At 45.1% G+C, this 26,658-nt stretch overlaps 1 protein-coding gene across 2 annotated transcripts in view; it reads right to left on the bottom strand.

Annotated features, from left to right (window-relative positions):
* The window catches only part of MED13L (mediator complex subunit 13L), a 667,498-nt gene that overhangs the window by 69,623 nt on the left and 571,217 nt on the right, over positions 1–26,658 (bottom strand). For both annotated transcript variants that reach the window (XM_029619261.1, XM_029619262.1), the window contains 2 exons: positions 19,232–19,411; positions 73–296 (listed from right to left, as the gene is read on the bottom strand). In XM_029619261.1, coding sequence (XP_029475121.1) covers positions 73–296; positions 19,232–19,411 — 404 coding nt within the window. The remainder of the gene's footprint in view (positions 1–72; positions 297–19,231; positions 19,412–26,658) is intronic.

Raw genomic sequence — 26,658 nt, 5'->3', positions numbered from 1 at the left:
ATTTGTGTTATATTACAAACGGAATTGCTTCAATGAGAGACAAATCAGACAAAGACCAACTTGAGAACTCACCTCATACACAGCACTCAAATCCCTGAAGAAAGTTTTGGCTCCATCGAGCAAGGCCTCGTTTTCTGGACATACCACAATGTAGGCGACATCACGGTGGCCCCCATAGGGGTCCAGCAGCAGCCGCTCCCAGAATGGTAAGGAGAATGGGGAAATAGTCAAGAAGTCCTTGTCATAACCCACAAGCAGAGTGGGAATGGGAAGGGGTTCAGGAGATTCTTCAGAGCCTGTAGGTAAAGAAAATCAAGCACAAGACACCATGTCAGAGAGGTGCAATCAGCCTAACAAATTCCTCCTTTTCTCATTTTTATTTAGTTATAGGTTCTAGAAAACACGCATGATAGCAAGAGACTTGCTACCCAGAGCAATGTCAGAAAAGACAAAGTGAAAACTACAAGAGATAGCAGGTGGAGATATACAGGTGGAGATAGAGATGCTGACCTGTAACAGGTGTTCTCAGAGGACAGCAGGTTGTTAGTCCTCTCACATAGGTAACATCATCAGATGGAGCTCTGATGCGGAAAACATATGTCAAATTTTCTAGAATTTTGACTAGGCACACTAAGCATGCCCAGCATGCCCTATACCATGTGTTCATGTGGTGTCCCTCTTCGGTCTCATAACATAGAATTATGATTAAAAAAAAAAAGTAGGTTTCGTGAGGACTAAAATCCTGCTATCCTAGGAGAACACCTGTTACAGGTAAGCAACTCTGCTTTCTCCAAGGACATGAAGGATGGTAGTCCTCACACAGGGACCAACAGACATCTAACCAGGTGCCAACAGGCACAACACCACCGGTGCTATTGATAACAGAGGGGGAAACAGCCTGAAATTAAACAATGGGCCCTAGGCAGAGTTGGGTTTTAGATCTCAAACAGAATCCGAAGGACAGACTGGCCAAACCTATTGTCACATCAGCCATCCCTATTCAGACAGTAATGGGATGTGAATGTGTGAAGAGAACTCCACATCGCAGCCTTGCAGATCTCCTGCATGGTAACTGCTTGCAAGTGTGTCACCGACACCACCATAGCTTTCACAGAATGAGCCTTGACATGGCCCCTAAGATGCAGTCCTGCCTGGGCATAACAGAAGGAGAAGCAATTTGCTAGCCAAATGGATACTGACTATTTGGCAACGTAAACACCCAACCTATTCTTATCAAAAGAAACAAAATTGGGTGAAATGTCTTTGGGCTTCTGTTCGCTCCAGATAGAAGACTAAGGCTCGCTTGCAGTCCACTCAGGAATACTCTTGTCACATCAACTTCCTGGAACTTCAGGGGATCAGGTACGCACTATGGGCTTTGAGCAATCTGCTGTCTAATAAAGTCCTGATCTAGACCGACAACCAAGTAGCCATGTGGTATGTCAACAAGCAGGAAGGCACGGGATCATATCTCCTGTGTCAGGAAGTGGTCCACATCTGGTCATGGGCCCTGTCCCATGAGATGATGCTCATGGCCATGTACCTGGCTGGGAGGGAGAACATGGTAGCGGATAGGCTGAGTCAAACCTTCAGACGCCATGAGTGGTCCCTAGACCAGGAGGTAGTGAATCGAATATTCCGCCTTGGGGGAGTCCAGACATAGATCTGTTTGCATCCTCCTGCAACAGGAAGGTGCCTCGGTTCTACTCTCTGTCCAGATCAGACAGCAAACCTTGGACGCCCTTGCCCATCATTGGGCAATTGTCCTCCAATGCTTATCTTCCGATTCCCTTAGTGACGAAGACTCTCTTGAAGCTTCATGAGGACAGAGGGACTATGATCCTCATAGCCCCTCATTGGCCAAGACAGGTCTGGTTTCCACTCCTGCAGGAGTTGTCCATCTGGAAACCGATCATTCTGGGGACTTCCCCAGATCTCATGATGCAAGTAAATGCAGGCTGCAGCATCCCAACTTCCAGGCCCTGTCGCTCACAGCTTGGATGTTGAGAGGTTAATTCTGCAAAAACGTGATCTTTCAGAAAATGGGTCTCTGGTCCTGGTGGCTTCTAGAAAGCCTTCCACTAGAAAGTCCTACAGACTGAAGTGGAGGAGGTTTACCTTGTGGTGTGAGTAGAAGGTCCAATCTCCTGCTCCAGGCCTTAGTGCTTATCCACCTTATACTAAGTTTTATCATGACAGGGTAGTACACATCCTAAATTCCTGCCTAAGGTGGTGACAGATTTCTGTCTTATCCAGTCAATCGCCTTGCCAATACTCTTTCCCAAGCCCCATTCGCACAAAGGTGAATGAGTGTGCTGTACTCATTCACCTTTGTGCGGGCGCCAGGCACTGTCGCACTATTTTTTACGCGTCTGTATTGTATCGGCCTATTTGTTTGCAACTAATGATCCTCTGTGTTTATCCCATGTCTTTTAGAAGTCCAATACTATTTTAGTCTCCACCACCTAAGTCTTGGGGGGGTGGGGGTGTTGGAGGGAAGAGTAGCGAAGGACACAGCCAGGACTCAGAACAGCTGCAGCGTCTATGGTGGGGTGGAACAAGCTCTTTTCATACTGTGCTCTTCACTTCTTAATTCTTATTTCAGTCAGACCCATTTTCAGCAGTGCCATATTTCTCCTTCTTTCCTGCTACTCAGCACTCCCTCCCTGCTCTGGAAATTTTCACAGGAAGAGACCAATTTGTGTGGACAAAGAGACCAAAGAAGAAAAGGCAAGGGATAAAAAAAAACCTGGTGCTGTATCAAAATGACAAAGTGTATATGGAAAAGAAAATATGAAGAATATCAAAACTTTTTACTGGAGTGGAAAAATGTGTATTTTTGTTTTGGAACAAAAGGGAAAGCCAATGTCTCCTATTTGGCTAGACCTCTCTTTCACAGTTCAAATCTTCAGCGGCATTTCATTACAAACTGTCCTCATACTGACAGAGAATTTCCAAAATGTTCTGAACTCCAGTCATTAAAACTCAAGACCTTGCAAAGTCAGACAGAAAAACAGGCAGATGTGTTCGCAAGAGTTGCCAAACAATCCGAGTCAATGACACTAGCTTCCTACCAAGCAACTTGGACCACTGCCCATGCGAGAAAACCTTACTCTGATAGCAAAATTGTAAAAACATGCATCAATGTGATTTCTATTTGATTACCAGAAAACAACCAACTACAAAAGTAAGTTTCAGAACCACAGCTCCCATGTCACACAGCAGAATGCGGGATCTATTTTAACACTGATATTGAACAGTACCTGCATTCACACCTTCAAAAATGTGAACACTTAAGTATTGCACTGGACAAGTCGTGTGACAAACAGGGCAAACTTCAGTTAGGAGTATTTGTATGCACTATTGGAGTGACTGTACAGTGAAAGAAAACCTTTTTCAAATTGTGTCCCTTCGAGACAAAACCTGGGATGTGGATACTAAAGAAACATTCATGCCCATGATCACAAAAACCCACCTGCCTTTATTGGAAATTGTCAACTACATTCATACTCATGATTGAAGAGCTTAATGAGGAAGATCTCCCTGCAGACCTGGTGCTTCACTTCTCTGTACACTGGCTTTCAAGGGGCAAGTTTCTTTGAACCTTTGGTTGCTGAGAAACTGTTCATGGGAGAGAAACACAGAAAGTATCCTGAACTGTCAGACCCAGCTTGGAATCTTGATTTGGCTTTTCTGGCAGACATGTTGCTTCACTTAGATAAATTAAATTTGGATCTATAAAGGAAAATCCAAACTATTACCAGATCTGGTGCAAAACATGTTTGCATTTCATGGACAACTACAAAATGGAACGATAACACACTTCTCTTCAGGGGCAAAAGCTAATTCAACTAAACAGGCAACAGACACAGTTCAACGGACATACCCAGATCGTTAGCACTGCTTCATGATCTCCAGGAGAAATTAACTAAAAGATTTCAAAATCTTCAGTTGAAAAGACCTCAGATTGGATTTCTGGATGACACTCTCTACTGAAGCAGACTGTTTGAAATCTCCATTAGTGGCTGATGAAGCAGCTTCTCAACTAAAAATAACAGAACTTTGGGAAAATGATAGATTGAAGCCTGTTCTAAAGATGGAACCCTTCATTTCTGGAGACTGTGACAAAGGACAAATGCCCTTCAAATTATTTCAATGTTGATTCAAACTGTCTTTGTGAATCTCTTTTCTCTGCCCTAAAACATGTGAAATCCAGACACAAATCTGTTCTGACACCACATATGCAAATTATTGTGTTTCTGCAAAATTGAGTACCAACCAAATTTAAAGAAAATAGAATGCAAAGAATCTCAAGTTTCACTGATTATAACAGGGCTGGAAATCCCAGGAACCAGATCACTTGCACTCTAAAATTTGACATGTGCACCTCATTCAACACATAATTAAGCTCTGGAATTCATTGCCAGAGGATGTGGTAAAGGAAGCTTGATAGCTGGGTTTAAAAAAAGCTTTGGACAAGTTCTTGAAGGAGAAGTCCATAAACTGTTATTAACCAGACAGACTTGGGAAATGCCACTACTTATCTCTAAAATACTATGCATCAATGATTTAAGGGTACACTTATTACATGAACCAAGAAATCACCACACAAATGGAAAGTGTCCCGTATCAAATTTTCAATAATGCTTTTCAAAATGTAAACTGGAAAATTCTCTGTCACTTTAATTTCTTTTTATTAAACATTCATTGCAAAAAAATTTTTTAAGAAGGAAGTGGATAGTTTCATAGAACTTCAATGCACTACTAATTTGTAATGCTTTGTATGGGTTTTAATCATAAACATTCCACCTCCTACCTCTCTAGGCATTCACAGCATGGGACCTATCTACTGTTTGTGATCCTGCCAGATACTTCTGACCTGGACTGGTCACTGCTTGAAACAGGATAATGGGCAACCCTCAGTCTGACAATTCTTATGTAGATGCTGTATTCAGTAGAAGTACCCCTTGGAATAAAATGACTTCACCGACTGAGATGGTCCATACATTGCATAGTGAGATCACCTTAAGAAAAAACTGTACCACATCTTTAGTTACAAACTTCACTCATCAGTACTCCTAGGTATGAAATAAAAAGCCAAGAAACATGATAGTTGATATTTTGAAGAAAGTAACTTGTTCTGCTATTATGAAATTGAAATAAACTGAGCAGATGTGACACAGGTGGAGTGTGGCAGACTTCTGGCACCCTCAAGCAACAGACAAGAGAGAAAGAGGCAGAATGTGGTAGACTCCTGGCACCACAAGTATCAGACAGAGGCAGAGTGTGGTAGACTCCTGGCATCTGCAAGCCACAGAGAGAGAGAAAAGCAGAATGTGGCAAATTCCTATCACCCACAAGCAGAAAAGAGAGAGAGAGAGAGAGGCAGAGTGTGGCAAACTCCTCAAACCCACAAGCAGCAGAGAGAGATTCAGAGATACAGAGTGTGGCAGGCTTTTGGCACCCACAAGTAGAGATGTGCATCAGGTGCCTGATCGTTTCCGCTTTTGAGTTCGTGTGGCCGCAGGAAAGCAAATGTTGCTTACCTGATGTAACAGGTGTTCTCACAGGACAGCAGGATGTTAGTCCTCACAAATGGGTGACATCGAGGATGGAGCCCTGTACGGAAAACTTTTCTGTCAAAGTTTCAACAAGCTTTGACTGACACTGGCACACTGGGTGCACTGAGCATGCCCAGCCTGCAATTATCCCTGTGAGCCACAGGTGTCTCCCTCAGTCTCGTCTTATAGCTAAAAAGCGCAAGCGAAACTAAAATAAGAGTATACAGACCCAACTCCGCGGGGTGGCGGGCGGGTTTTGTGAGGACTAACATCCTGCTGTCCTGTGAGAACACCTGTTACATCAGGTAAGCAACATTTGCTTTCTCACAGGACAAGCAGGATGGTAGTCCTCACAAATGGGTGAGTACCGAGCTGAGGATGCCCGGGAATGCACCAGATACACCGCAGATGCGCAAAGGCGTAACGACTGAGGTGGAAATGGGAACGGAGGGCATCCGCAACACCATAATGGGTTCGTGGAAGGATGTTGGGTAGTGAATTGAAAAAAGTAAGAGTAGGCGGACTGGCCAAACATGGAGCATGCCGGCTAGTCAAATGTAAGCAATAATAGGCTGCGAAGGTATGGAGAGGACTCCAGGCTGCAACCTGATAAAAAAGTACAAGCAGCAGTAACCAAAGGGAAGCTGTTAAGGCTAAGACGGACACAACAGTATGTGGATACCCACAGTGTTGTAGTGAAATGTCTGCTTGTTGGTAGGAAAGGAAATATAGACCACTTAATCAGAAGGATTAGGTCTGTGTGGCCACTGGAAGTAGCAGCTTGACCCTTGCATGAAGGAAAGAGTCAAGTGGAATTCACATGGAATGCAGTGCAATGTAGATAGAATGTAAGCGCAGCATTACTGTCCAGGAATGTGGAAAACCCAGTCTCTCCCTAGGGCGAGAGAGAGAGGTTAGGAAAAATTAATAGAGTATTTCCTGAGGAAAGGAGATACAACATCTACCTGAAAAGGATAGAAAGTTGAATGCGTAGAACTACTCAGTGGCAGAGGAACGGAGTCAGGTGAGTATGGAAAGAGTGCATAACTCACGGACCCTGCTGGCAGGAATGACATTAAGAGGGAAAGAAGTTCCCTTGCCAAACTGTGGAAGAGAGGAATGGAAAGGCTCAAACGTAGAATGTATGAGACTTATAAGGAGAATATATATGTTCATTCCGTGATTAGAGAAATAGAGGCGGCTTGATCAGTGGATAATCCATGGTAAGCCGACTCAGAGAGGATTACCGAAAACGGGAACCCAACTCCCAAAACGATACACCTCCTAAGAGAAAGGTGTATCTATGTGGAGGATGTCTGGAGAACAGAATCCGAGGGAGTAAGAAAAAATGGTGGAAAAGTAAAAGGGGTAATACCTCTTTTTTTTTTTTTTTTTTTTTTTTTTAGCGTCAGGAGGTAAAGCCTGCCATATTAAACGGCAAGATTTATGTTTAGAAGGTTTTGTGACGCTACCAGAACCTAAGAACATCAGTAAGTCTATGATTTGGGACTGACTGGTGAGAGAATAAAAGGTTACTGATATGATGGATTGAGAAGTATGGGAAAGCATACTGATCTCAGTCAGGGAGTGGGGAAAAGAATACTGAACCCCATCCCAGTTCAACATTAGAAGAATGCTGGCTACGAGAGGCAGCAGAAGAGATATATTGAAGAGGCCTTTGATGGAAGAAAAGGCATCTAAGGGAACGCATAGGAAACATGTGCAGGGAGCAGAACCTGTGCATCGTATGGAATGATGCAGACGCCGAGGAAAGTTTAGTTAAACTCAGCGTTAAAAGATTTGCCCTGTACACATGTAATTGAGACCATTCGAGAGGATAGAACCTACGTGGAGAAGGTCTGATAGAGCGTTCATTAAATCTCTTAGATATGTGGCCCAAGGACGCATGAAGTGAACAAGGGCCAAGGGTAGAGCTGCGCAGCTGTCTAGCAGAGCAGCTAAGAGGTAATGCGTGCTTATGAGTTGGAAAGCACATTGTCCCTATGCTGTCTGTCTGTATGCACAAAGAATTGTTGCAAAAGCAGTATTGGAAGGCATAAGGGCATAACTCATGGGTGCAACGTCCAGGAAGTTTATGAGAAACTATGCTGGAGTGCAATAGATGCATAATGGGTTGACAGCTTTCAGGAGAAACTTTATAACCCTAAGGAATTGCGAGCATGAGTCGAAGGAGACTAGGTCCTAGTTCGAACTGGGATAAGAATCAGGGACGAAAGCAATGAAACCACTTAGGTCCATTGAGTATAGAATGTCACTGAATATAACCCATAGCAGTTTTGAATTATGAGAAAAATGCATAGTGGGAAGAAACCCCATAGCCCAACCATGAAAAGTTGAAAGGCTGAGGTTATGGAAAATATGCACAGGGACATATAACAATGTATCAGAATGTCTGTGCGCATGCTGGACAAGAGGGTCTTAAGACTGTGGTGTCCAGAAGTGTTACAGAAGGGATTTATGGCAGTGACAGTAATCCCAGTTAGTAAATGTATAGTGAGTCCTGAAAAAAGTGAGAGCTCCTTGCATGTACTGAAAGTGGTTAGCAGTAGTCTATGCAAGGAAAGTGAATGATGTTACACTCCGCAGAGAAAACAGCATTCACCAACAGTGATGCAAGAGACAGTTCACTTACCGAAGCTGGTGCCAGCGGCAGAGCTTGGGGTTGTAATGTTGACTCACCATAAAGCACATAGAAACATTAAAATAATGTTCTTACTGCAGTATGGAGTGATGGTAACCAAAGATACCATTGTACCTGTGACGTCTAAAGAAAGTTGGATTTTCTTAGGTCCAGGATGTGCGGAGAGTAACTATTTTCTGTTAAAAGAAAGAATAGTGCAATTAAAACTCCCCAACCCCCCTCCCTTCTCCCCTCTGCACTTCGTAGCGCCTGGGGGAGTGTACCGGGACTTTGGTACAAGGTGGGGTGGCCGCTCTGATATCTGACCAGATGGGAGACCAGGAGGTGTCCCAATGGAGGATATCATGTAGGCTCCTGCAGGTGTGTGAGCGGTAAGTGGTACCCGCATTTCTGTATGCTGTACAAGGAGACACTGAGACCTGTGGCCAGGCCTCAAGGTGGACTTGTACATGGGGCAATGGTTGCTGAATCTCATGTTTAGCAGATCAGCCAATGCAGCTGGACCTTGGTTGGGAGGGAACCAAGAGTCAGAGCATTGGTCGGCACAGGGACTTGTTACTGACAAGAGAAGAAGCCCTGCTGCAATCCCAAGAAGATAGAGGGGTTCTCCTGATATTGTGGCTAACATAGCTAACATAGCGATATGTGACACTAATACAGTTCTAAAAGGCACATGACCCAGAACTTTTCGAACCACGGTCCGAATGGGAGAACACAACTCTATGGGAATGCCGCCGAAGCGGGTACTTACCATCCGACGTGGATCGCCGCAAGACGAGCCGGTGAAGATTGTTGACTCCGACGGTCTCCGGAGTCCTCGAGGGTAAGGCCGGGGACGTAAACGTCCATCTCGCTCTGAAACCCGGTATGGTGGCACAGGTACAGAGGAGACAGGCCAGGCGTGAGTGGCGTTTAGACTGCTAAGTGTAACAGATGGCCATAGTCCCACACCACTTGACGGTGGGGCACGCCAGGAACAGAGGAGCCCTAACGGAACTCATGTTCCCTTCCCTCGTCACAGCGGCTCGATGTGTCGTGACGCCAATGCAGAAGCTGTCGGACCTGGATCCGGAAGTTCTGGATCACCAAGGACTGCCAAAACTGTAGGAACAGTGCTGATGGCAGTGGTGATGTCGCTCTGCCCGAGCGTTGTCCAGCCTGGAGAAGGATGGCACCGATGTGCTGGATGGCGTCAGCGGCGGACGATCACGATGTCGGCGATGATGGGTGCCACGGTGCTCGGCCCGGTCTTTCCCCAGCGCCGAGATGGAAGCCCTCGTCGTCCTGGAAGGCGATCGATGACGAACTGTCAGCACGCCTGCTCTGCTCCTGACACAATGGAGTGTCTTAAGCTAATACGGGGCTTAAAAAAGAACCCAAAGCGTGGAGCAATGTGAGGAGGCGAGGGTATTATGTGGCGGTGCTATGTCGGTATTGACGATATTGAAGGCAACCTAAGGGGCTTCGAGGATATCATCAAAATGGGTATGAAAAATCGTCGATGACTGGCCAGGAGAATGATGACAGTGACGGGCACTGACAGCAGTGGCATAGGTATCTTTGAAACGATGTGGAATCGAATAATCGAAAAACATTGCCGTTATTGAAAAAGATACCGGCATCGACTGAGTCGAAGTCGAATCAATAGGGCGTCAAGGACACCGAAGGAAAACGGAGGTGTCGAGGGCATCGATGCATGGAGGCGGGCATTTATGCCGTTTGTGGCATGGCCACGGGCATCAACTATAGGGCCACAGACGTTGACGGTATCGATTTGGACAGACTCAGATTTCCAAGTGTACATGGCATCGGTGCCCCAGACACGTGTGTCGGTGGCATCGATATGGACACGTATGGAATCAATGGCATGGATCTCCCAGTCGATGAATTCCATCCCGGCATCAACGCCAGTCCTGGAATCGGCATGGGCATCGATGCCAGCCATAAGGCTGGCATTGGCATCAACGCCCATCCATGGAATCGAGCCGGCATGGATACCCACCGATGGGACCCACCTGGGCATCGAATTTCACCGATGGGAGCAGCCTGGCATCGACTGCCCTCGATGGATGCATTCTAACATAGATGCCCATGGATGAAACACCTGGGCATCGGTGTCCATCGATGCAAAAGGACCTGGCACCGATGCCATCGACGGACGGCCATCCGGCACCAATGCCATCGACGGACAAGCCATCCGGCACCGATGTCCACCGATGGGGACCATCCGGCATCGATGCCCACCGATGGGGACCATCCGGCATCGATGCCCACCGACGAATCGATGTGGCACCGATGCCCACCGATGGAAAAGGGCTGGACATCGGTGGGGAGGATGGGGCATCGATGGCATCCCCAAAAGGGGGGGTGGCATCGATGAAGTGACCCTGGGATCGTTAAAAAGTGTCTCGGGCAGCGGTGGCGGCGACCCGAGTATGCATGGCAGTGACTAACAGCGTGTGTGTCAATGGCATGCATCCGGGTAGGGACGGCACCGAGGAAGCCCAAGGAAAAAAACAGTGCGTAGGAGGAAAAAGCCTGGTAGCACTGAAAAGCAAAAAACATGGATAAAGGCATCAGGGCACCGTGGGGGGAGGGGCGCTGATGACATATAAAAGCCCAGGGCGGTTTAGGAGGGTCCCGGTGTAGCGATAGGGTATCGACTGCGTGAGGGTACCAGGGAACGAAGGACTTGAAGCTACAGAGGTCCTAAAGTTAAGGAAAAAATCCCTACCCCACTAGCATAAGCAAGCAGAGTGTCACAGAGATACTCGCAAGCTGTTTAAAGCTAACTGAAAAATGGGGGAAGGGAAGGCTTCAGTCAGTTAACAGCCTTAAGATAGTGACAGGAACCGACCGAAAAATAAGAATTAGTACTCACCGAGCGTCGTAAAAACGTACGCGGAGGGAGACCTGTGCAGGGAAAAGTGTTTTTTGAAGTGAAAAGTTAAGTGTTTCCATGAGGTAATTAGTTAAAAAATCCTCACAGAGCTCCAACCGCTATGCTGACTGCAGAGCGGAAAAAAGAAGACTGAGGGAGACACCTGTGGCTCACAGGGATAATTGCAGGCTGGGCATGCTCAGTGCACCCAGTGTGCCAGTGTCAGTCAAAGCTTGTTGAAACTTTGACAGAAAAGTTTTCCGTACAGGGCTCCATCCTCGATGTCACCCATTTGTGAGGACTACCATCCTGCTTGTCCTGTGAGAAAATCTTGTATTCCCGCGGATCGGCATTTTTTTTTCCCGTGAAAAATTGTTTTTCGGCTTAGTGCGCGCTATTGTACGAATTTCCTAATCATCAAAAAAGGATTGCACATCCCTACCCACAAGTAGCAGCATACAGAGAGAGAGAGAAAGAGAGAGATAGCATAGCAGACTCCTGGCACTCAAAAGCAGCAGAGAGAGGCAGAATGTGCCAGACTCCTGGCATCGCCAAGCAGCAATGAGAGGGGCAGGAAAGATAAAGGTAATGCCATTATTATTAATAAAAAAAAAACATTTTACATGTTGAAAAGAAGTTATAAAATGTGTGGCTCTTTAGCACTCTTCATTTTGGTTTTTTGGCTGCTGGTCTGTGAAAAGTTGGCCACCCTTGCTATAGAATGTTCATTAAGATGTATTAATCATTGTATTTTATTTAGAATATGGGCTATAGATTATGGGAATATGTTCAGTTTCATTAATATGTGGGTTGGCAGGGTGAGTTATTGGAATGTGATTTAGTTTAACCGTGAGGGTATTGTCATTTAAGACTAATCGGAGAAAATTCTTTTTCACTCAACGCACAATAAAGCTCTGGAATTTGTTGCCAGAGGATGTGGTTAGTGCAGTTAGTGTTGCTGGGTTCAAAAAGGGTTTGGATAAGTTCTTGGAGGAGAAGTCCATTAACGGCTATTAATCAAGTTTACTTAGGGAATAGCCACTGCTATTAATTGCATCAGTAACATGGGATCTTCTTAGTGTTTGGATAATTGCCAGGTTCTTCTGGCCTAGTTTGGCCTCTGTTGGATACAGGATGCTGGGCTTGATGGACCCTTGGTCTAACCCAGCATGGCAATTTCTTATGTTCTTATGTGAGGCAAGGAGGAGTGAGCAGAGAGCACAGGAAAAGGTCAGGCAGATCTCTCACCTTGCCTGCTGCATCTGCTCCTGGTAGTTGCCAGTCAGAACTTTAGTGACATTTTTTTTGTTTTGTGACAAAAGATTTTTAAAAGGAGAGATATTATTGCAAAGCTCTATAGACACACTTAGATACTTGCTTGCTTGTTTTGAAATGTGAAACTTTTTTTTTAAATTTAAAAAATCTAATAAGTTTCTTTAAAACAAAATACACAAGCCTGTCCCATGGAGATAGGGTGACATCTTGTGGTCAGTATGTGTTACCGCAGAGTATGTTCATCCTTTCACCTCCCTTTTATTATGCCCATTGTGGCACTGGAAAGGTTCTAAAGTTATGGCATGGTGAGGTGAAGAATTTTTTGTGCTGGATGTATCTAAAAAGAAGAAGCAACCCTCAGTTGCACAGTGGGTGATACTTCTTTAGCATTTAGCTGTAGAATTTGGGACAAAGTTGCTTTGAAAGGTAGAGCATAAAAACTGGCTTTATTTATTGAACTTGATATGAAAAACAAAAGTGGTTTACATGTATTGATCTCATTTTTATTTATTTGAAAATATTAAATCAGCTATATAGGGTGGGGTGAAGGGAGATTTGTAAGTATTCAGGCCCTTGTGCACGATCAATTGAACTTCCATCCTGTCATGTCCCTGTGGGTAGACAATGGAGGGCTTTTAATGTGAGTGATCCTGGTGCTGAAGAAATGGGAGAGAAAGAATAACCCTGAGGAGAGATGGAAAGATTGGGGGTGGGAGGCGCTGAACTTAAAATGAGAGGGTGGGGTTTGCCTGGCCCAATATCATTTAATTATGCTCTAAACTGCCGCAAGTCCATTTTTTAGAGTAGGGCAGTACAGAAACGTGAACATGAAATGAAAGCAATATATCCCATCTCCCCAGTGAGAAAAGGAATTTTATATTGATTATTGTTTTGATTTTATTATACTGAGGATTTATATTGTGTGTGTGATTTAAGACCAACTGTAACATGCAATGGGTGCAGGTTTTTCCCATATAAAAGACACGAGTAAGGAGAAATGTTGTTACTTGTAAATTTCTTTTCCTTTGGTCCTGCTAAACCCAGTTCAGTCCTGTATAGATGGGTAGTTTCCCCCTAATAGCAGTTGGAGGCAGACAATACTGATTTCCATACATGACATCACTGCCACTACTTAGGGGTGTTGCAACATAGCAGTATCCAGTATACTTCTTTCAAAGCTTTGGATCGGACTGAAAATACTTTCTGGTTACCTTTCCATTGAGGTATCTCTATCTATATTTTGGTTTTCTTTTTTTAATACAAAAAACCTGAACAGAACTGCAAATGATCCTGAGAAAAAGACTTCCCAAGACTCCCATCCAATGGAGAGAGAAAGAAAAACAGAAACAGTCCAGGAAGATAAACAACTATGTACAGCTAAACTGCAGACAGAAAATCTAGCTCAATAGATGGGTTGGCCTTGCTTTCTAGGAGGGTCTTGGATTGGTATAGCAGGACTAATGGAAAGGAAATTAACAGGTAAGAAAATGTCTCCTTCCATCTCATCCTGCTACACCAGTCCAGTCCTGAACAGGTGGGAAAGTACCAAAGCCCTACCTATCTGGGTGGGCGGAAGGGAGGGCCACCCTGAGAACTCCAGTGCCATAGGCAGAATCCGCCCTGGCTAGAATATCCAACTGGTAATGCTTCACAAAGGTATGCAACGACGACCACGTTACTGTCCTACAAATGTCCGCAGGTGATAATGCCTGCATCTCTGCCCAAGACACCGTCAGTGCCCTTGTGGAATGTGCTCACACCAAATCTGGCAGCCTTTTTCCTTTCAGTACGTAAGACAAGAGAACATTCTCCTTTATCCAGCGCCCCAAAGTAGCTTTGGAGTCCACTTCTCCCTTTTGTTGACCCCTAAGTAGGATAAACAATCTATCTGACTTGCAAAAGTCATTTGTCACCTCAAGATATCTTAACATTGAAGGGACTGATATTCGGCTCCCCATTCCTCCCAGGGAAAAGCCGACAAGAAAACTGACTGATATGAAAAACGGAGTTAACCTTCAGGAGAAAAGACAGCACTGGCCAGAAAGTGACTGCATCTACAGAAAAGACCAAATAAGGGTCCCAGTAGGACAAAGTCTGAAGTTCTGAAATTCACCTATCAGAGCAGTTAGCTACCAAGAAGGCCGCCTTCAAGGAAACATCTTTCAAGGTTGCTTGCCGCAACGGTTTGAAAGGAGAAATCATGAGGGCCCGTAACACCAAGTTGAGATCCCAGGAACAAGCAGCTGAAAAGGATGACAATCTCTTGAACCCCCTAATAAACATCTGTGTGAATTGCTATAGAAAGGCCACCCAGCTTTCTTTGATAACAAGAAATAGCTGCGATCTGAACAGGTAATTCAAAGCAAGCCTCTTATCCAGCCCTCCTTGCAGAAACACTAAGATACCAACAAACACACAGAAACCGATGTGATATGTTCTCATGACACTTCGGTATATAAAAATTAAATAATAATAATAATCCCACCTGTCTCTGCAGATTCAACCTGCTGCAAGGCCTGCATGTGTAGGAAGCTCCTCCAAAATGGCTGTCGGGCCTAATGTGCCCGCTGATGGCCACAATTCTGCTTCCCCTGCTGCTGCTGGTAACTGCCATGAATCTGGGAAATGTGAAGGGACTTCTCTCGGCCCTGGAAACTCCCCTATCTGAATGCCTCCATCCGAAACTCACTCAATCGCCGTGGCCTCTTCTCCACAGCTGCATGATGCACCCCACAGGCCTTGCATGGTTGGTCCTGTCCATGCTGGTGATCGTTGCAAGGAAAAAATAAACCGGCACTCATCCATCCCAGAGCTGATTTGATGCTCCGGCAAGTCTCCTGGAACTGCAAAGCCCTATCACTGCCTTCAGTCAACCCTGTCAACTTTTTTTTGGGGAACTTTATCAGAAGAAGTGGAGGGAAGGGGAGGGGGAAGAGAGAGAGAGAGAAAGTCACAGCTCAAAAACCTTCCTCTCAGGAAAACTCTCAGCTCCTTTGCTACTTTATCCTACCCCCCCCCCCCCCCGAGCTCAATGAAGTCCCCTTTGGAACGGGGAGGTGCCAAAAATGGCTTGCACCGCTGGCCATAATCTTGGAATCCATTGTTATCCTACTGCACCACCCAGTCCTACCATCTGCTGGAGGCAGAAAATACTGGATTCCTGCTATATTGTACCACCCCTAAGTAGTGGCAATTATGTCTCATTTGTAAATCAGTGTGGTCTGCCTTTATCTGCTGGTAGGGGGTAACAATCCACCTGTATGGGACTGGAGTGGTGAAGCAGGCCGAAATGGAAACTGTAATTACATTGCATTACATTTTCTAAAAAGATTAAACAGAACTAGGGGTAGAACCATCTTATCCATATGTCATTGTTCATTTAATATGGGTCCTGAATACTATGGGTTAATATATCTTAATAGTTTATTTATTTAAAAGAGATTTATATCCCGCACCCACCAAAGTTCGGGGTGGGATACAAGTAAACAAACATAATAATATCCTCAAAGTCAGAATCAATTAAGACAAATTAGGAACATAAAATAATAAATACAATGATAAATTTAAATAAACTAACAAATATAGAATGAAGAAAGGCTACTGGCATAAAGTAAGGTTCATAACAGAAATTAAAGATTTTATCTACTTGAGTCACAAAGGTCTGCAAATGCCTGATTAAATAAGTAATGTTTTAAGTTTTTGTTTTTTTTTTTAAATCTTTTGAGTTATTTAGAGTTCTTAGAGTGAGTGGTATTGAATTCCAGAGGATTGGTCCTGCGATGGAGAATGCCCGTTCATGAGTTGTAACTAATCTTGTTAGTTTTGGTGAGGGAATTTGTAATAGGAGTTGGTTCTTTGACCTTAGGTTTCTAGCAGGAGTGTATAAGTGAAGGCTTGCTGATAACCAATCGTTATTGTGTATGATGGGTAAGATTTTATATTTTATCCACCATTTGATCGTTAGCCAATGTAATTTGAATAGAATAGGGGAGATGTGTTCGTAGATTTTGGTGTTTGATAGTAATCTGGCTGCTGCATTTTGCATTAACTGTATAGGCTGAGTGGTGGATAGAAGACCACCGTCAAAGAGTGAATTACAATAATCAATGCTGGTTAATATTAATGACTGAAAGATTGTACGGAAATCAGAAGTGTTAAATAATGGCTTGATGTGTCTTAGCAAATGGAGTTTGTAGAAAGATGATTTTACTATAGTTTTGATGTGGGATTGCATGTTTAGTTTGGGATCCAGTATGATTCCAAGATTGCGAATATTTTCTTTTATAGCAGTAGTAATATTTGAAAAGGAAAAAATTTTAGGGATGTCATCAAATTGAGGATGACAAAGAATCATGATTTTAGTTTTTGATAAGTTAAGACTGAGTTTGTTATGGGATAGCCATGTATTGATGGTGGATAGACACAATGTTAGATACTGAGCTGTGGATTTCCAGCTATCACGGGTGAGGAAGTAGAATTGATCATCATCAGCATAGAGTCGGTAAATGACCTCCAGGATAGAGAGGAGTTGACACAGTGGTATGAGATAGATGTTGAAAAGGACTGCTGAGAAGGCAGAGCCTTCAGGTACCCCAATATTCAGTGGAAATTGGGAAGAGGAGGTACGATTTATAGATATTTGTTGTGTTCTGTTGGAGAAGTATGATTTGAACCAAGAGTGAACTGTTCCTGAAATTCCGATGTTTGATAGTCTAAACAGTAGTATTTCATGATTAATAGTATCGAAGGCTGCAGATAAATCTAGAAAAACAGACATATGATGTACTTTGGTCGAATCCATGTTGAATGATATCTGTGCTGGATAATAATAGCATTTTGGTGCTGTGATTGGGACTAAAACCAAATTGATATTGATCAAGTATGGAGTAGTTATTTAAATATTCAGTAAGTTGTTTACATGTAACGGATTCCATGATTTTGGCAAGAAATGGGAGAGAAGAAATTGGGCTATAGTCTTTAACGTCTGGAATGTTATTTAATGCATTCTTTAGAATGGATTAATAAAAGAAAATTCTAGCTGTCAGTTTCAATGAGTCCAAATACTCTCTGGTCTATCTTTGAACTAATATAATTAAGTACAGTGTTGTCCAATAGAAAACTGCAGACAGCTGCAGGAGGATCTCACCCAGCTCTGATCAGCTGCAGGACATCGCTAAACAGAAGCTACCACCAGTTCCCACAGGCTGTTCCTAGTCCATCCAAGAATATTTGTTTTGAAAAAACCCTGGATTCTGATCGTTTAACAAAACTGAAAATTTTGATGGGATCTCTTGTACCTCTCTCATCTTATTCCTTTCCCATTCAATCTTAATGAGGGAGCTATCACAACAATTGGCTGGCTGGCAACATAGCACAGTGTTTGAAGCACAGAAACTTGGAAGCTCAGGTTCTATGCCTTGTGTACCAAACTGATGCATCCTTTCTAAGCTCAAACTAAGCGCATTAGTGCAGGGAAACCTAACTTAGTGAATTATCTTGTGCAACACTGTGGGTATTTTATATCTACCATATAAATGGGCTTGGACCGACGTGCCGCAAATGCGTAGTAGAGAGCAGCTCTACTGCGCATGCGCGAGAGCACGTCAGTCAGAGGGGAGCCCAGCAGACGGCTGTCTTGGAAATGGCGAGGAGGAGCAGCGGCGGCAGCACAGGAGGTCTTCCGGGGGGGTCTCTCTCTCGCGCGCGCGGGGAGAAGCAGCGGCGGCGGCACAGACACAGAAATGGGAGGTCGCTGGGCGTCTCTCTTGCGCGCGCGGGCCAGCAACAAGCCCGGTGGAGAGTCGCGCGCGCGCGAGAGAGAGACCCCGGGAGACCTCCCATGGAGCAGCGGTGGTGGTATCTAAATGTCAGGCGGGCCAGAGAGAAGAAGAGGGAGTGGAGGAGGGCTGAGGGAGAGAGACGGGGTTGTGGAGGAGGTGGGAGAGGAAGGAAGAGGATGTAAGTGGGGAGGGTAAAGTTGTGGAATACAGAAAAAGGGAGTGGAGGAGGGCTGAGGGAGAGGGAAGGGGTTGAGGAGGTGGGAGGGGAAGGAAAGGGAAGATGAGAAGGGATGGAAGGAAGAGGATGTAAGTGGGAAGGGTAAAGTGGAGTAGAGAAAAAGAGGGAGTGGAGGAGGGCTGAGGGAGAGGGGAAGGAAAGGGAAGGTGAGGGGGAAAGGAAAAGGGAAGAGGATATGACTGAACAAGTGGGAAGGGTAAGAAGGTCTGGAGAAGAGAAAAAAGATTGGAGGAGGGCTGGGAGAGGGAAGGGGTTGTAGATGAGGTGAGAGAGGATGGAAGGAAAAGGGAAGTTGTGGAGAACAGAGCGGCTCTAACCGTGCCGGTCTGACCGATGGAATCTCGCCCGTTTTAATGGGCTTAACGTCTAGTATATAATAAAGCACAATACTGTTCCTAATTTAGCTATATAGACTTCAATATATAGTAACATAAAAGATGGCAGATAAAGAACAAATTGGCTCATCCAGTCTGCCCAGGTAAGATTGTTCTATTTGGTAATTTCAGCAGTTTATACTACATTTAAAGAATGAACTAACATTTTGCTTCAAATCGGCACAGCAACATCTTATCTTGCTTACTTTTTATTTATTTATCTGCTTCTCCCAAGAGGCTACAGGCAGTGTACATGAGAAACAAACAATCCATAATGAACTAAGTATACAATTTTCAACACCTCTAAGCAATAATTTCAACCTGAAAATAAATAAAAGCCAGAAAGATAAAAGCAGCATATTACTATTAATATTGGTTCCCACTATAACTAAAATGCACAGTATTAGTGGTTTAATCTGACTGCCTTGGGGACCCCAATACTAAAAGCCAGTAAATTTACCATAGGATCCTCGTCCTGCCATTTTGTGGAACTGCTGCCAAGTGAGAGGTCCCTGAACATGCTGGATGTTCTCCCAGGTCCTGCCTGTCCGCTTTTTTTGGATAGCATCTTGGAGAAATGGCTGCAAGGAGAGCAACATGCGCACCACATCTTGAGATGACAGCATACTGATGTCCAGCACTGAAGAGAGACCAAAAAAGGGACAACACATTCAGAACAGTGCCTTCCCTTACAAAAGGGTATTTTCAAAGGTATTTCTGTGGAAAGACCATGGACCTAAGGAAACAGCCATCAGAAAAATACCAGTCCAATATGCAGGTAAACCTTTGTGTGTATGTGCTGTATGCATATACACCAGGACTGGGAGCAGAGCTAGGGAGCGGTTTGGACTTACATGCATACTTTTTGATTTTCAAAAGTATGCCATGAATTTTCCTCAAAATATCCTGGACACAAATTAGTAGGTGTAAAATGCATGCAGGTAGTTTTGGTGAAATAATTTTCAAAGTGAACATACACACGTAAGTTCGCTTTGAAAACTGGTGCCACTTGTGCATGTTTTTGCTGACTTTCCTATGTAAGCTGTTACAAAATTATGCCCAGTGTGCTAGGAAGAAACATACTGGAACAGGGATAAGCTTTTACCAACTCAGAGGCCAAAATATTGGGCCACAATTAGCTTCTGGACTGCGAGAACTATCACTGTAAAAAAACAAAACAAAACAATGTATTTCATGCATATCACATAGAGAGTAACTACAAAAGCACACAATGTACTGCACAATAAGGAGACAGTTTTCAAACCATGCATTTTGGAAGAAAGTCAATTAAACTTTTCCCCAAGTTTCAAAAAGAAAGTCTGTGTGTAATTTCAATTTGAAACGTGCTGTGGGTACCTGCAGACATTTTGCACCTTCTTTTTTGCAGGTATTTTATTCCATTTAAAATAAGGTGTGAAAAGGTAAAAATGCAATCAATGCACCCTCCCAGGGAACACTTCCTCTTAAAAGCACATGTGCTGTTCTACAACATCTGACTTTTAGTTAAAGGGTAATGTGGAAAAATGTGTTTGCCTGAACACACCTTTCTGCCTGCATTTGAATGTGTATTTTCTGTGCGCAAAACTGCAGATGTTTTGCATACAGAAAATGTTTTGCATACAGAAAATGTGTGTTTCTAAATGGGAAATCCCATGCAAATGAGAGCATTAAGCAGTACTCCCCAATGCAAATAGACTGAATTTGACCAGTGCACTTTTCTTAGTGCTGGAAACTTAACTCTTGGGTAGGAGCTGGAGTTAAGCTTCCATCGCTATTGCGCTGGCACTTAAAACCCCTAAAAAAAGGAGAAAAAAATGTTTTAAAAAGGTTTTAAAATGTCAACAGATAAGCTGCCAGATATATCAGTACTTATCTGCCTGATGCAGTTCACCACTACTTATCCGGCTAAGTAGCGGTCGCCCACACCGGATAGCTGTATAAGTACTTATTTATCTGGCAGAGACTACCCATTGCCAGTTAGCTGGATAATTCAGTATTTATCCAACTAAATGGCAACAGCTGGCATCAGTTATCGCCTGTCAGGGATGCCTCCCCCTTCTTGAATTAAAATGTGCATTTGGCCTTTGCTGAATGCACATTTTACAGTTTTTGCATGTTTTTTTAAACTCTTGAAGTATTGCATAGCATTAGCATTATTAATCTGAGCTTTAAAAATGTGTGCTGAAAACTATGCATGTTTTCTTCACGCTTAGATTATTGCATCAGCCTGTCACAGTCATCTTTCTAAGTACTTTGCTTTTCTGTCTGACCATTTTTCTTCTCACCTTTCAATCATTTTTATTCTTTATTCTTCTAAAATTACAGAACCAAATCTTGCTGACACACACATATAGCCATCCTCACTGACTAGGCCTTACACAAACACTGCCTCAAATACACACACAGCCTCTCACTTGTTATAAAGGCACATAAACATCCTGTCTCCTATAGTCACATGGCTCCATTTTCTATCTCATAGGAAAACTCAGTGGGTCCCTTACTCTTTTACAGAGACTGAAATGCATGCACACAAAACCAAGCCAGTCTCTCCCTCACAGATAGTTAGTCTTTCTAACAAACCCAGCCAGCCACAATTTTCCTCTTACACACAGCTGCTTCCTCCCTCTTGTTCTTCCATCCAACCCTCTCAATTTGCTTCTTCACCTCTACCACATTACCATTCATTATCATCATCTTTATTTTTCTCACCATTCTTCAGTTCACTCTATATTTGTCATCTGTCATCTCTATACAGCTGTCCTAGTGTCCATCTCTTATCTTCCTAATTATCCCATATCTTCACTTACTGCCCCTTCCCTCTTGGTTCTTCATTGCCCTTTTTCCTCATCTAAGCCCTCTCTCTCTCATTCTCATTTCCAGGAAAGCAGAGTTGCTTACCTGTAACAGGTGTTCTCACAGGACAGCAGGATGTTAGTCCTCACGTATGGGAGACATCATCAGGATGTAGCCCAATCACGGAACACTTTTGTCACTTTTGGGGTGGCAGGCGGGTTTTGTGAGGACTAACATCCTGCTGTCCTGTGAGAATACCTGTTACAGGTAAGCAACTCTGCTTTCTCACAGGACAAGCAGGATGGTAGTCCTCACATATGGGTGAGTACTGAGCTGAGGATGCCCGAGAAATGCACCAAATGTACCCAAAGACGTGCAACAGGCACAACTGGGGTGGCATTTGGTAGAGGGCATCCTGAACTCTAACGGGTTGGCGGAAGGATGTTGGTACCTCAGTTCACAAATAAGTTGCATAGCACAGAATGGCCGAAGATGGAATCTTGTCTGCCAGCCTTGTCTAAACAATAATGGGCTGCGAAGGTGTGGAGAGAGCTCCAGGTAGCAGCCTTACAGATGTCAGCAAGTGGCACAGAGCGTAGATTCGCTACTGATGTTGCCATGGCCCTGATAAGAGTGTGCCTTGACACGGTCTTGAAGCGGAATGCCTGCCTGCTGATAGCAAAAGGAAATACAGTCCGCTAACCAGGAGGAGAGAGTCTGCTTACCCACAGGTTTACTAAATTTGATGGAATTGAAGGAAACAAACAATTGAGTGAATTTCCTGTGGCCAGCTGTACAGTCTAGATAGAATGCTAGAGCACGTTTACAGTCAAGGGTATGCAGAGCCCGTTCTCCTGGATTTGAATGGGGCCTGGGAAAGAAGGTGGGTAGTATAATGGATTGATTGATATGAAACTCCGATACTACCTTAGGCAAAAACTTAGGGTGAGTGTGGAGTACTACCCTATCATGCAGAAGTTTAGTGTAAGGCAGGTAGGTGACTAAGGCATGTAACTCACTAACTTTGCGAGCAGATGTGATCGCCAAAAGAAAAATCACTTTCCAAGTGAGATAGCGGAGATCACAGGATTGGAGAGGCTCAAACGGCGGTTTCATGAGCCGCCCCAAAACCATGTTGAGGTCCCAGGAAGGGGCCCGAGGACGCACTGGAGTTTTAAGGTGAAACAAGCCCTTCAAAAAGCGTGTTACAAGGCGTTGTACTGAAATAGGTACATCCCCGACACCTTTATGGAAGGTGGCTACCGCACTGACATGTACCCTGATAGACGAAGTTTGGAAGGCTTTCATGAAGCTACTAGGACACGGGAAAACAGCTCTGAAAGATTAAGAGGTTGAAGTATTAACCTTTCAACATCCAGGCAGTCAGGGAGAGGGCCTGGAGGTTGGGGTGACGAAGGCAGCTGTTGTTCTGAGTGATCAGAAGCAGGTCCTTCCCCAGAGGAATGTGCCAGTATACTGATAGGTCGTGGAGAATTGGAAACCAGACCTGGCGTGGCCAATGAGGGGCTATCAGAATCATTAGCCCCTTGTCCCTTCGCAGTTTCACGAGAGTCTTTGAAATGAGAGGAAGTGGAGGGTATGCATAAAGGAGACCGCTGGCCCACGAGAGGGAGAAAGCGTCTCTTGGCTGAGGATGTTGGGTGCGAGTGAGAGAGCAGAAGTTCCCTACTTTGCGGTTGTGAATTGACGCAAAGAGGTCTATGTGAGGGTAACCCCAACGTTGGAATATTGAGTCCGCTATGGTGGGGTTGATGGACGATTCGTGCGGTTGAAAAGTGCGACTCAGCTTGTTTGCCAAACCATTGTCCACTCCTGGCAAGTAGTTGGCCCTGAGGTACATCGAGTGGGAAAGGGCCTCCGCCCATATCTGTGCAGCTTCCTGACACAGAAGGTAGGAGCCCGATCCCCCTTGCTTGTTGATGTACCACATGGCCACCTGGCTGGCTGTCTGAATCAGGATGACCTGGTTGGAAAGGTGATCCTGAAAAGCCCTGAGAGCATATCTGATTGCACGAAGCTCCAGGAAATTTATTTGGTGTTTGGTTTCCTCTGGAGACCAAATGCCCTGAGTTTGCAGATTTGCAACATGTGCACCCCAGCCAAGGTTGGAGTCATCTGTTGTCAAGGTTATTTGAGGTTCTGGAGCCTGAAATGGAAGGCCTTGAAGAAGATTGGTTTATCCACCAAGCCAGCGATAAGCGGAGCTGGTTGGTGATGTGGACAATAGTGGACATTGGCTAAGAAGACTGAATCCACTGCGATTTTAGAGTCCACTGCATTACTCTCATGGCAAGATGAGCAATGGGAGTGACATGCACCAAGGATTTCCATATGACCCAGTAAGACCAGAAAATGATGTGCGGTTGAATGTTGTCGAGACTGCAGTCGATGGGCCAGAGAAGCGAGAGGGAAAGCTTGATCCCGAGGTAGGAAGGCTTTCGCTTTTGGAGTGTCCAAGTCGGCCCCTATGAACGACAGGGTTTGAGAAGGAACTAGCCTGGATTTTGGATAGTTTATGAGGAACCCTAGGGAGATCAGGGTATGCAGAGTGAGACGTAGGGACGTCAGTGCAGTTTGCTGAGTGGGAGCCCTGATCAACCAATCATCGAGATAGGGGTAGATGTGGACCGTTTGACTCCTGAGAAAGATAGCTACCACTACGAGGCATTTGGTGAAGGCTCGTGGGGCAGATGCTAGGCCGAATGGTAACACTTGATATTGGAAGTGTTTTGGGCCTACTAGGAACTGCAGGAATCTGCGATGTGACGGAGTAATTGAAATGTGTGTGTAGGCGTCCTGGAGGTCTAGAGAGCAGAGTCAGTCTTCCCTTTGGAGAAGGGGAAGAAGAGAACCCAAGGTCACCATCTTGAACTTTTCTCTTTGTAGGTATTTGTTTAAGGTGCGAAGATCCAGTATTGGGCGACCACCACCTGACTTTTTTGTATCAGGAAATACCAGGAATAGAACCCCTGCCCCTGCTGGGAGAGGGGCACTGGCTCTATTGCGTGGGACTGGAGGAGGAGGGAGACCTCCTGCTCCAGGAGTGATGAGTGGTTGGATGTTCCCCATGTCAGCCGAGGTGGGGAATCCGGTGGAACAGAGAGAAAGTTGAGGTGGTAACCTTGAGTTACTACAGCGAATACCCACTGATCTGTGGTGACTGTGTGCCAAGGCTTGGAGAAGAGGCACGACTGGCCTCTGACGGGAATAGCCGGAAGTGGAGGCTGGGTACTGCTCTCTAGGAAGGAGACAAAAGTCAGATGCTGGACCTGGCTGGGGGGCTGGCTGTGACTTCTGTACTCGAGGTTGCCTGGGTTGGCTTTTTTGGTAAGGCTTAGAACACCGACCCCTGGACGCCGGGGGATAGTATCTCCTTTGCCGGTAGACTTGTCTTTTGGAGTCTCTCCTAAAGGATCTTTTGGAAGAGGAAGAGAGATCAGAAGGCAGGTAAGGAGAGCTGGCGCAGAGTCTCTTGGTGATCCTTGAGCTGTACCACTGGTTCTTGAATCTTTTCTCCAAAAAGATTATCCCCAGCACAGGGCAAGTCAGCTAACCTGTCCTGTACTTCTGGTCTGAGGTCTGAAGACTTTAGCCAGGCCCATCTCCTCACACTAATTCCTGCTGCCGAAACTCTGGAGGCAGTGTCGAAGATGTCATATGCAGACCGTACTTCATGTCTGCCAGCATCTAGGCCTTTTTGTGCTAGGGTATGAAGCTGGTCCTGGAATTGCAGAGGTAAGGCTTCAGCAAATTCCTGAATCTTAGTGAACAGGGCCTTGTTGTACTGGGACATGTACAATTGATAGGAAGCAATGCGAGAGATCAGCATTGAGCCATGGAATACACGTCTTCCAAATGCATCCAGGAACTTTTGTTCCTTTCCTGGAGGAATGGAAGAATGAGGTTTGGAGCATCGTGCCCCTCTTCTGGGCTGACTCCACAACCACTGAGTGATGATCTAATTGAGTTCTCTGGAAGCCAGGGGCTGACTGAATTAAGTTGGTGGCATCTGCCTTACAGTTGACAGGTGCCACAGAGCCAGGGTGCTCTCAATTTCTCTTTACAAGGTCCAGAAGGATTTCATGAATAGGGATAGACATGATTTCCTTTGGAGCAAAGTTGATACAGTCCTCTGGAGGAGAACACTTCCTTTCATCAGGAGGAGAGGGCTGTGAAGGAAGATAATCAGTATCCTGGGACGAATCATCAGACCAAGGATCGTAAGGCTCATCACCAGCTCACATATGTTCATCAGAAGGGAGTAACGGTGTTATCCCGTAAGACCCGGGCCTAGGCATCGATGGCCTCAGAGACAGAATCGAAGGCATAAATGGCATCAAGGGTGGCATCAGAGGCATCGATGGAGGCACCGATGGAATTGGCAACATCGATGGCAGCACTCCCGAAGGTGGAATGGAGATCGGTGTTTCTTCTTCTTCTTCTTCCGATGACAAGGGTATCTGTGAGGAAGGAATTGAGGCCATCGGTTATCTCGGATCCACTGGTGGAAGGGCACCGATTAATGCATCCATTCTTGCCAATAGCGGTGCAAGCACCTTGGGTATCGAATCGGTGGCTGGCTCGGGAACCGGCACTGGCATCGATGGAGGTTTGAACCACTGGAGTGCTTTACCGATGGCCTCTTGGATCATCCGATCCAATTCCTCACGGAAATCTGGGGCATGGATACCCGGTTCCGGAGTAGGAGGCAGCACAGGCGGAGCTGGCGGATCCACCGGTGAAAGTGGAGTCATGGCTCCCGGCACCTGTCCAGGTGGGGAACGCCTCAGTGACCCAGAAACAGAAGAGGATGGGGCCTTTTCTGTACGGGACTTCTTTGTCGTTGGCTCAGACGACGTCGATGCCGAGGGTTTGCCTGTATCGGTGGCCTGAGCTTTCCGATGGCGGTGTCTATGTTTTTCTCGATGTTCTCCTCCGTCTTTTTCCTGAGGAGGAACAGAGGGGGTCGACACCTGCGGAGTCATCGAAGCCGGTCAGGCAGCAGCGGTTTCCTGGTGCTGGCGCGAAGTTGATGGTACTGGTTCGGATGACGTCGAAGCTATCGATGGAATC

Source organism: Rhinatrema bivittatum, chromosome 11 (assembly GCF_901001135.1).
Source record: "Rhinatrema bivittatum chromosome 11, aRhiBiv1.1, whole genome shotgun sequence".
Lineage (NCBI taxonomy): Eukaryota > Metazoa > Chordata > Amphibia > Gymnophiona > Rhinatrematidae > Rhinatrema > Rhinatrema bivittatum.
This window is presented reverse-complemented; position numbering and strand designations above follow the sequence as displayed.